Source organism: Glycine max, chromosome 10, assembly GCF_000004515.6.
Source record: "Glycine max cultivar Williams 82 chromosome 10, Glycine_max_v4.0, whole genome shotgun sequence".
Lineage (NCBI taxonomy): Eukaryota > Viridiplantae > Streptophyta > Magnoliopsida > Fabales > Fabaceae > Glycine > Glycine max.
In genome coordinates, this window is record NC_038246.2 from 5,926,871 (window position 1) to 5,939,187 (window position 12,317).

Sequence of the window (12,317 nt, forward strand, 5' to 3'; positions counted from 1 at the left end):
GTGGCTTTATCCACGTCAAATATTATATTATGGAGTTTCCTATCGTTGATTATTATATCTTTGATATATAAGATTATCTTTTCATTGCCTAAGCGAGGAGAAGTTGCCAAGTTTGCCTGGGAGTTGAGAGGATGACAAGCACGAACTCCACACAGAAGATAGGATATATTAAAACTTCACAATGATTTTGTTAACATTTTCACAAGATATAAGATTTACATGTGGGCCAGGCATACTTTCCTTGGCTTAAATTATAATTATAATTATAACTATAATTAATAACATAGCTTATACATGCAATGCATTCCAGCTGTTTGAGATTTACATGTCGTATACGTAGCCGTAGGTTATATTATACTTATATACACTTATCAAATAAGAGTTATGTTATCAGTATAATAAATTTTATAATATTATTTTTTTATCTCTTTTTATTATATTAATTATTTTATCTCATTTTCTCCTTCTTATTCCTCTCTTTTGTTGTATAAACATATTTTTTTCATGAAAAAGAAGAATATGCTTGAATATGCGTGTCAACAAATTAATATACTATTAGATGAGGCCCAGAAATAATCAAATGAATAATGTTCTTAGTAGTAGGTGACATAAACTATATAATAAACGACCTAGGAGGAGGCCGGAGGTAATTCAATTATAATTAATTGAAAGCCTGAATGTAATCCCTCAAGCTAGTTTGGCTCTATATCTATTAGCTGGATACCATATTATGTATGAGTGTATAAAGATTTTTCTAGCATCGAACTATATATATTAGGTAGCTATACCGTTTATATATTGGTGCATAATATTATGAGTGGATAAAGATTTTTCTGGCGTCGATCTATATATATTAGCTAGCTACCATTTTTATTGGTGCTTGATATTAATCTTTTTGGATAAATATTTTCTTTTGCCTCGACCTATATCTTTTTTTGATATATAAAAATTTAGGAAAGAGAATACGCCTTATATGAAGATAGGAAAAGCCTCGACACTTTTTTTTTTGTCAACAAAAGTCTCCACACTTTTTTTAACGAGAAATTTGTATTTACCTCAATTAAAAAAGAGAGTAAAAGTTCAAACTAGCATAACAATAAAACGAACACGTGAGTATCCGTTTAACTCTGTCTCGATTTTAATGGGAAAAATCTACTTTGATTAAAGTTAGGAATTGATTTGGATTATTTAGAAAAACGGGGTCTAGTATGTCACTCCCACCTTGTTTTTGCCCCATCCCTCTATGAATATATCTCTATATATATATTTTATATATAATTTTATTATTATACATAATATATATGTAATTATTAATTATATAATTATTTTCATATTTTTTTATTATTTTAGTAATTAAATATATAATATTATAATTATAATACTAATTAAATGAAAAAACTAAATATTATACATTTAACTAAACTATAATTCATTTCATAAATATCTTTACGTTATGGATTCTTTATATATATATATATATATATATATATATATATATATATATATATATATTTTGTTTGAATTAAAATATAATTAATAATTAATGATTTAATTTATAAACAAATACATTTTTAAAAAATATGATATGACCTTTCCGTGAATTTTTTTAAAACCCTTACAATCTAATAAAAATGAGGTTGATTTTTTTTTCCGTCTTTTATAAACTCAAATCCGACCCTATCCCATCTTTTATAAACTCAAATCCAAACCTATCCCACCTTTTATGAAAATGGGAATAATCAAACCTACATAATCTATTAAATACAAAATTTTATCTTACTCCATTGGACTAATCCTTGGAGTTCAAATTCCTCTATATTTTGGAGTTATTTTGAGTTTTCACCGATAAATGTCAAATCAATGATGATGAACTTAGTCAAGAAAGAAAACTTGCTCGATTTTTTTTTTCATGAGATTTAAATCAAGCTGTTATTTAAACGAAATTAATTTTCTTACCATTAAAGTATATCAAGTGTCGGTGCAAATAGGTAAATTTAATAGTAACATAATATAGGTGATAAAAGTATAAAATTGTGAGAAAATAAATTTTGTAGAGACAACATAAAATAATTTTATACTTACATCTAACTATAAATAAAGATGTATGATGATATAATATGTTTGTTGACTTTTATAATAATTATTTTAAAAGTCATACTAATGATGATTTCCAAATGGTTAACAATATAAATTTTTACATTGACATTATATGATCATTAAACTCTTACACTATTTATATAATTTTATTTAATAATTGAAATTCTTTTTTTGACAGATAATAATTTAAATTTTTAAAAACTATTTCATGACATTATGTCAAAATTTTTATTATGGTTTAAAATTTCAATCTTTGTCATTGCCATTTTCATTTTTTCTAAATAAAAAGTTTCTTCAAACAAAACAAATAAACCAATGTCATAACTTTGAAATTGGTCCTTAAAAATAACTTTAAAATTGGTTCATAAAAGGTTAAATTATTATTTTGTTCTTTTATATTTAAGTTTTTTTTTCTAGTTTGATCCTTTAAGTTTCAAAATTTTCATTTTAGTCCTTACATTCAAAAATATTAGATATGTCAACGGAAAAGTGTATTGTATATGTTAACATTGATTAAGATGATGATGTAACAAGTTAATTGAAATAAGGCCATTTTAAATGGTTCTAATTTGGTCTTTTATGTTTTTTGAATGATTTTATTTTGATCTATCAAGTATGTGAAATGGTACATTTTGATCGTACAAGTTACATATGGATGATGTAAGAGTATAGTGTATGTACCAAAATTGTTTTCAATTAGATGTGTTGGATGCAATAATATATTTATTATTTTTAGTTTTTTAGCATTATTAATTGACTTATGTGTAGGTGAAAATCATTTTGAAGCTAGATACATTAGTTATATACATACCTGCACATAAGTAAATCAATTGTTAATGCTAAGAAAATTTAAAATAATAAATACATTACAACATTCAACACAAAAACAAACTTAGTGAACCGATGTTGTGTGTTGTGTTGCAGCATAATCAATCTCTAATGTCTTCTTAATCCTAAGTAAGACACTATCTTTTCAAGTAGGATATTTAATTTTGGCAACCCTCCACAATATTTGCTTCAACATCAAACTATGAAAGTGTTACCTAAAATTATTGTACACACACATGTACCCACTAAGACAAAACCAATGCCACTATTTTTGTAAGAATGTTATTAATTGCATTCACTAACCTTGACATCATATGCAACTATTAAGATCAAAATGTATTATTTTGCAAACTTAATGGATTAAAATGAAATCATTTTAAAAACTTAAAATATCAAAATGAAATTATTTTAAAAAAACATAAAGAATTAAAATGAAATTATTTAAAATGATGTCATTTCAATTAATATGTTACATTATTATTTTAATCAGCATTAACAGACACACGTTGTATTTTTTGTTAATATATTTAACGTTTCTACTTAAAATGATCAAAATAAAATTATTTAAAAATATAAAAGATCAAAATGATACTTTTAAAATTTAAAAGAATCAAAATAAAAAACACTAAAATATAAAACAACAAAATAATAATTTAACCTTTATAAAACAAACACGTCTAATTAACTAACGGGGCCAAATCGGTGCCCTTGTTTAAGGCAAAAGTACTGTTTGCTCACCAATATGCTTGCCCTTCCAAATTCCAATTAGACCAAAGGGGGAGGTGTGCTTCACGATTCCAGTTCCAAAGTTTGGTCAATGTCATAATATGTGTTCCCTAAAACATAAATTATTATTGCTAATCACTAATTATTTAGCTTTGTCTTTCGTCTTATGTGCCCGATTCTTTGCATGGTGTTGTTTCTATCTTGGCCCACCTCATCTTAATATTGTATGAACAATTACAAACAGTACTTCATAATATTTTAAGTTCTGCCATGCATACTATCAAGTCTTCACTGGTTTTCTGTTAGCTATTTCATTATCATTATTATTTCTTCTGAGCACCAAATTAAGTCTTTTCTTATTAACAATTTAATATGACTGGGGAGAGTTGATCATTTCCGTAAAAAAGCGTACAATTAATTGAAAGTGGAAACTACAATTCCTTATCCATATAACTCTTTTATAGTAAAATTCTATTTAACATTATATGGCTAGAAAGAAAAGTAAAAATGTTGCAACCAAATTTATAAGAGAAAAAACATGATAAGATAATTTTTATATAATCATTCAATCATAAATTACATATATAATAAATATTTATTAATTTTTACAATAATTATTTTAAAGTCATAAAAATTACAAATGATAATATATTTCACATAGTAATTCATAGCCATTAAACTTATTTTATAATGTTGAGAAGTAATATTTTAGTGTTGAATCTAATTTTAAACACGTATACAATACATCTAGTAGTGCTTTTTAATTGACTATTCGATGCTTAGCACCTACACTTATTCCTTAACTTCTATTAGTCTTTCTGGCGGCAAGCAAATATGGAGTATTCTATTTTCCCACGCTTTTAGAATTTCAGGTGCTTAGTGCCAATGTTTGTTCTTCATCCTTCTTTCCTTTAACACTCAAGTGCTTAGAAGCTTTTATACTTCAATTTCTTTTTCCCTTGCATGAATAAAGTACACAATCCTTGAGCCATTATAGTTCTCAATTTCGTTTAAATCCTTGGTTCACTAAGGCACACAATTTTTATTTCTAATTATTCTCATTATATATTTCAATTTCAATCAATTCTGATTAATGTCCTCCTAAAAATACCTATAGAAATTCATGAAGATTGTTTGACAATGGCAACTAGTGGATGTAAATAATCTGGTAGGTTGGCGAAAGAAGGGAAGCGATGAGCACGTTCAAATGAGAGTCCAGCCCAATTGCATTTTAGCCCAATCAGTGTAGGTTTCGACCCAAAACCAAATTTCGATGCAAGTAAAGTAACGTAATTGACGGTAGTTTTGCTTTTGTGGTGAACGTGTTAATGAAAAGTGAAATGGTTTTTCTTTGAAAATCATCGTGTCATAAGGGTTAATTCATAATATAACTCCTTAGTTTTTTTTTTTTTTTTTATATTGTAGCCTTATTAAAATTTTAATTTTTCTTATTCACCACCAAAAAGTTAATTTTTCTTAATTCTTTAGTCTTATGAAGCCTATAAAACGATAAGCCTATAATTCAAATCCGAACATTATACAGAAAGTTGACTTCACCTTTATTCTTACTATTATCACTGATAACTAAGATATTTTTTGCTTTTATGTAATATGTGTTTGAGAAGTCATTTTAATTAGATTTTTTTATTAGTTAAAAAGTTTAGTTGATTGTCTGATAAATAGATTTTTTTAATAGTTTTTAGCGTTTAACATTTTTTTAAACATTAACTTCTAGTTATTAATATTTTATATTTTTTTCTTTTTTATCCTTAAATATTTATTATATTTTTTTTAATCTTTTCTATTCAAGTTAATTTTTTTTAAGTTCATATTTTTTCGCTACTTTATAATGTTTATCACACACTTATGCTTCAATAAGATGGCTGGAAATAACTTTTCGGTTTCGAGCTTTTCATTAGCTTTTCAGCTTTCAGTTTGTAGTTTGACTTTATAGCTATGTTTTGTCAAACATAACCTTAGTTATGGGTGTTATTAGTTTTCAAGTTTGAAAATCATTTGTAAAACTTTTTAAGTTGCCCTTCTATGAAACAGAGAGCTGATATAGCACCATAAGTCCATAACTATATTATGACATATTCCAACTATTGTGATATATTTTAGAATGCCTATACCCTATCCATTCTTTTCATTTTTGGGGTCAATTATGAAATCTCATGTATAATTTTTTATTAACAAGGACTACAAAAGCACATAACTCTAGATGAATACTATCATTAGTTGCAGTAACAGCAATAGTTTTTATTTTTCCTTTACAACTGAATTGAAAACAGGTTTTGATATCTATAGGGAAGAGGACCTTGTATATCTAATCTGTCAAGAGTTATATTATATTACAGACATTAGTATTGATATGATCCCATCATTGAAAGAAAAAAAAAATGTACAAGCCAGCTCATAATTACCAGTAAAACAACTCTCATCATGGAACATTTTTCAACCAAAGAATAATGTCTAAATAAACTTTCTTCATTGGCTATATCTCAATGTACAACATTCATACATAGGGTGAGATGGTCCATTCCACAAGCTCCTCTATATTTACTTTGCAGTAGGCAAAAGGGGGTCTCTAGCAGCAGAGTTACCAGGTTTCCCTCTCAAATTTGATAGAACCAAATACAAGAATCCTGCAGAAAAGAAGCTTACAAACCATGCATTGTTGTAGATCACAACAAAAGTGTTAGGAACTGAAGTTGCAATTCCAACTTTCTGCAAGAAACCAGGAACCACAGGTAAAACTCCAACAACTAGTGCCAGAATAGCAGCCACATTAAACCCTCTTGAATACCTATATGCCCCATAAGGACTCCTAGAGTACAAGTCACTAACATTCAAATTTGTTTTCTGTACAATATAGTAATCAGCTAGAACAATCCCTGCAATAGGACCCATCAAAGCAGAATATCCAACTAGCCAAGTATAAACAAAGCTCTCACTTGACTTCAAAAGCCTCCAAGGCTGAAATGCAATCCCAAGTAGTGCAGTTAGAAGTGCTCCTCTTCTAAAGGTGAACCATTTAGGACTTAGATTCACAAGAGCATTTGCTGGTGCCACAACATTGGCAGCAATATTGGTGGTGATAATTGCAAGGCTTATACCAAGGATTGCAACGATCTTAGTTGTGAGGCCACCAATTTGACCAAGAAGCAGAATTGGGTCAGAAATAACTTGACCAAATATCACTTTTGTGGATGAAGTAACAGCTAGACCAACAAATGTGAATGCCCCCATAAAGATGGGAAGTCCAATTTGACCAATAACTTGATCCTTCTGGCTCTTAGCATATCTAGTGAAATCAGGAATGTTAATAGCCACAGTGGCCCAAAAGCTTATATTGGCAGTAAGAGAAGGAAAAAAAACAGACCAGAATTCTGAAGTAGAAAGCCTAGAAGACAAAGAGAGCATGTGACCAATTCCACCAGCTTTGACACAAGACCAAATAAGAAGACAAGAAGTGAGAGCAACCAATATTGGAGCTGAGTACTTCTCAAGCTTTCGAATGCCATCAATTCCCTTCCAAACAAAGGCCAATTGAGCAACCCAAAAGACCAAAAAGCAAGCAAATTCAAGAGGGGAAGTGCCAAGCCAAGGTAGAGACTGAGACAATGAAGTAGCTTCCTTCATTGCCTTCGGCAAGAGAAGGAAAATTGCCTCTCCACCAATCCAAGACTCAATACCATACCAACCACAACCAATAAGTGCCCTTATAAGGGTAGGAACATGAGCACCATTGATCCCAAAAGAGGATCTAACAAGTACTGGGAATGATATGCCATAACGTGTTCCTGCATGGCCAGTGAGAACCAAAGGAACCAAGAGGATCATGTTTGCTGCCACCACAGTTGCTATGCCCTGCCACCATGCCATGCCAAGGTCAACGAGGCTTCCAGCAAGGTAATAAGAAGGGACGCCAACAACTAATCCAACCCATAAACTTGCTATTTCGAAGCCTGAAAATGTCCTTTGACTTGGTGTTGTTGGCTTGAGGTCTTCATTGGTGAGTGTTGGATCATCAGACTCAAGCTCAAAATCTGGTGGTGATGTGTAGCTGGAAGAATTGGAACATTTCATTGGAAAGTGTTTGGTTAAGGAATGGTTGTATGAGGTGGGAAAGGCTTTGTTCAGTTTTGTTTGGAAGGAAAAATGGGTGAAAGAGTAAGACAAGGTTGGAGTTTTTTTGGAGGGTGGGGTGAGAAAAGGAGTACTGGGGTGAGTAGGAACATGGAGTGTTAGACTTAGACATTTTGATACTACCATGTTCTTTGTTTGTGGAATTGTTGTGGTTGTGAAGTCTTAAGGTGGTTTTTTGTAGAATGTAATGGTTTGTGATGGAGATGGATGATGAGTGGTGGGCAATGGCTAAAGGTCACTCTTTTATTTATTCTATTTTTTTTTATTGTGAACGAAATGAATTTGAAGATAGAGGGCAATAAGAATGAGCAATCACCAGCACTCATTAACACAAATGGTAATGATAAGAGAGAAAAAAAATGAATGAGCTGGGTCAATGAATTGCCGTGGATGGATGAGCTAAAAAATGACATCTGGTTATATTATTGATTATTATCTCAAATTGTTGAGCCGATTATTTGTTATGGAGATTATAATCTACTATAATAATGCCGAAAACAATATTTTATTATTCTACACATGGTTTATAAATAAATAAAAGCATTTGCTGATTTGAATTATTGATTTCCTGTTTGCTTAAGATCTTGCCACCGCTAAAACAAATAAGCGGCTAAATGGCAACTAAGAGAACAAAGTTTTAGAAATTACTGTATGAGTTTCTGGTATGAAACACCAAAACAAAAATTATGGGCTCATATTTGAATAGGGTAATGATGATTATTACACTTCCAGCTTCGTTATAAGTTTTGCACATTCTTCGTGTTACAAGAAATTGAAAAGGTTAAAATTAGGTGAGAGGGGAATAATTTAAAAATTGTCAGAGGATGATTTAGTGAACGATTTTAGAATAAATTTAAATCGATTGGGTCTTTGTTGTTTATTTAAATACAATTTATGTTATTCTTTATTAAATTTTACATCAGTCTTTTATTCAATCAACTGCTTATTTGACCACATATCAATCTACACAATACATATCACATGTTTGTTTCAAGCAAACCTTTTTGTTACAGTATATGTTTGAAGCAAACCTTTCAAGTTATCAAAAAGTTACTTTTTTTATTAAAAAAATCTAACTATTCCAAAATAAAAGAGTATATTTTTAAATATAAAATATAAAATCACATTCATGATCGAAAGATTAATAATTTAGATTTTAATAACTTCATTATATATTATCTGTGTAAATATAATTTGTCATAATTTAAATCATTATTTTTTTATCAATAACTCTATTTTTACCCTTTAAAATACACTTCACCTTTCCCTTGAAAATTTAGAATAAAATCCTTTTGAATCTTTTAACAAATCAAAGCAAACGCGTGTATAATTGGAACTTCCATTATTATTTGAGTCTATTTTTCAGAACAATAATTGTTGCGTGCATAATTGAAAGCTCCATCATTATTTTATAATCAATAATCATACAAACCGAATCGCGTGAATAATTGAAACCGCCATTATATATTCGGGCTGGTACGTTATGGTTAAGGCAATTGAATTCTGATCTCTCTTATTGCATCATGCACCTCCTAGTTTTCTTAAAACCCCACCCTACTTCTATCTTCTTCGGATCCTCTTCCCCTTCTTCCTCTTTGTCTTCTTCACCAACTCAACTCTTCTTCCAGGAATGTCATTCCTATTTTGAACAGGCGTTCTGTAAGGGTATAAACTCTTATGGGATGACGGAAGGAAAAATATTATAGAACACCTTTTGAGTAAGTAAAAATAGTGCTTCCAGACTAATTCTTCTGAAAGATACAAAATGCACTTTCTGAAAGGTTATTCTAGATTATAACTTTTGTTATCAAAATGGTTCTTCCATAAGCTAAATAATACTTTCTAAAACATCCTTTCCAGAAGATACAAAATACACTTCTAAAAAGGTTATTCTGGATTACAATTGTTGCTTCCGGAATGGCTTTCCGTAAACATAATAATGATTTCCAGAACCTTTTTCTTGAAATATTCAAAATAAATTTTCAGAAAAACTGCTCTGAATTTAAAAAAGTTGCTTCCAAAATGATGTTTTTTTAAGCAAAAATGCTTCCGGAATGAAGGTAATTCTGAATGCAGCTTTTACGGAAAGGTAATTTTGAAAGCATTTAACTATATTTTTAAAAATTTTAAAATATGACTTTTCTTAATTTACTTCCTGTTAATTTTTTTAATCATTATAATTAATTTTAAAATATGTAAATTTAAAGACTTATTTAATAGATCTGAACTGATAACACTGTCTGGTTTAAACGACTTGCTACCATCCTAATTCCCACTATTATTCTGGTTTGAACACGACACATGCAAGTTTTGTTTTAAGCGCAACTGATATTGCATATAGAATGAATAATTGTTACCTACTCAGTTTGATTGTGGAGAAAAATTTAGGGAGAGTATCTTATCCTTCATTTTTACTGCCAACAAACAGAACCCAGATTTATTGAAATTCCACCGTTTGAAAATGAAATCTAAACCAACCATTACTTACTTCCCTACAACATGTACACTCTAGATGCAACATTATTTTCATGTTTAACCACAGCCTTAAGCAATTCTGGAGTTAGCAAATTCCAGAAATGTTCACACACTTCACACATATATATGTAATTAACATGCTATGTATATATCCAAAGAGATGAACATTGTTGAAAATTTAATGGAAGCCCCACTCGCAACCATAGGCCATTATATATGTTAGATTGTTACCCCTATTGCTATATATCTATATATGCATTTGACATAAACCACTCCCAAACAAATTGTTCACGAAAAAAACATGATTGAGAGGAGAGAATCCATTAAAAATAATCAATCAGATTCTTTGACGAAAATTAATTATATCAGTAAAATTAGTGATCAAGGTTTAAATATTGGTCACGGTTGCGTTGCGATTTTGCATTTGTTGGTATCACAACAACTTATGAATAAATGCAGCCGATGCGATCTCAATTACGATCGTGTTGCGGTGATGAACTGTTAAAAAACCTTCATATTACGGTCTAAATCACAGTTGTATACTCGTGTATCATTTTTAAAATCTTACCAGTGATAGATACTATGTATTAATAAAATGTTAATTAAAAAAATGACCAATTTTCATTTACACAACCTAGATAAGTGATGATCACCATCAACTAGTGGGTAATGATTTGACTGTTTTCTCCCTCAAAATTTCAGCATCCCACCTGGGTTGCTTCGAAACACTGATCTGTTTATGTCGTGTTGCTCATGGAGCACAAGCAGGTTGCTATGGACATGCACCTGAAGAAGTCCTGGTCTACTGCATATGGACCCATTTCATGGTCATAACAGTGCATCGTGGATACAATTGCAACTTTACAAATAGATCAGAAACAAAGTTCCATAGGATGAGTCATTGTATGTATAACTGTAAAGCATGATCAGTAAGGCATTTTATCACATGCAAGCTTTTAAATTGTAATTATGGCCATGATATATACCTACATTTATGGTACGGTCATTGCTTTAAATGGTGCTGGTTAGTGGCTATGATCAACTTTTGAAATGTTAAAATTATCTTATCCGGATCGTATTTTAATTTATTTTAAAATTTAATTAACTGGCATGGTCGTGGAAAAAAGTTGTTTCTTCGGATATATTAACATTTTTAAAATTATCTTTCTTGGGTTGTGATATCACCTCAACCTATAGTTTAATTAGATGAGTTTGTTAAATCTTGAGAAATTTGTACACACTATTAGATTAATCATCCACAACAATGACAAATTTTACATTTTAGATTCCATTTTTTTGGTAAATTGTGATAAGTTCCGTTTATAAGATTGTCATCTTGACCTACTCTAATTATATGATACCATTTTACTTAAATTTTATTTTATTTATTATATTATCAAGATTAATTTTTTTATATAATATAATTTTTTACAGGAACGGTCCAATGGTAAGTGAGACCTAAAATAAAATTTAAGAGATATATTTTACTTTAATTGTGATAGTTATATAATAGGTTTTTTTTGTTAATATAGATGAACTTATCAGCATATGAGGCATCTTTGTTTTATAAAAACTAATAATACTAATTTTTTTTGTCAACCTAAAGTTTAAAGTTTAGTTGTTTTATCCTTAAACTAATCATGATCTCTTAACTCTTTTCATAACAAAAAAGGTGATGAAACAAGCGATAGAATTATTATAACTAAAGCTAGAATAGGCCATTGTCATCAAAACTTCCACTCAAGTCAAACAAGAATAGAAGATGAAAGATGAATTCATAAAAGGTATACAAAATGATCTCTAACCCAAGGGTACGGGGCTCTATCATAAAGAGCAATTATGCAGAGACGGCGGAGTGAAACAAAATGGATGTCACTATTTCTAAAAAGAAGGAAATGTAAGAAACCCTTAAGCTTTGTTCTTGTTCTAGTCAATCTTAAGCTCTAGACGGTCTCAAAGTACATCATTGCTTGGCCCATTTGTCTTTTTTCATTGTGGGAAGGTATATACATGTGAAGGGTGGGGGGATGTCTCTAACTTAG

The 12,317-nt window shown here is 29.8% G+C and overlaps 1 protein-coding gene and 1 long non-coding RNA gene across 2 annotated transcripts; one reads left to right on the forward strand and one right to left on the reverse strand.

Annotated features, from left to right (window-relative positions):
- Positions 1 to 5,997: 5,997 nt before the first annotated feature.
- On the reverse strand, positions 5,998 to 7,937 carry LOC100500225 (nucleobase-cation symporter1 family protein). The gene has a single exon (NM_001248031.2). The coding sequence runs from the start codon at positions 7,924 to 7,926 to the stop codon at positions 6,211 to 6,213; it is 1,716 nt and encodes a 571-aa protein (NP_001234960.2). The 5' UTR covers positions 7,927 to 7,937; the 3' UTR covers positions 5,998 to 6,210.
- A 1,370-nt stretch (positions 7,938 to 9,307) lies between these two features.
- Positions 9,308 to 11,275, forward strand: LOC121172866 (uncharacterized). The gene is made up of 2 exons (XR_005886595.1): positions 9,308 to 9,518; positions 11,035 to 11,275. It is a non-coding gene; the product is annotated as an uncharacterized lncRNA (long non-coding RNA).
- The last annotated feature ends 1,042 nt before the right edge of the window (positions 11,276 to 12,317 follow it).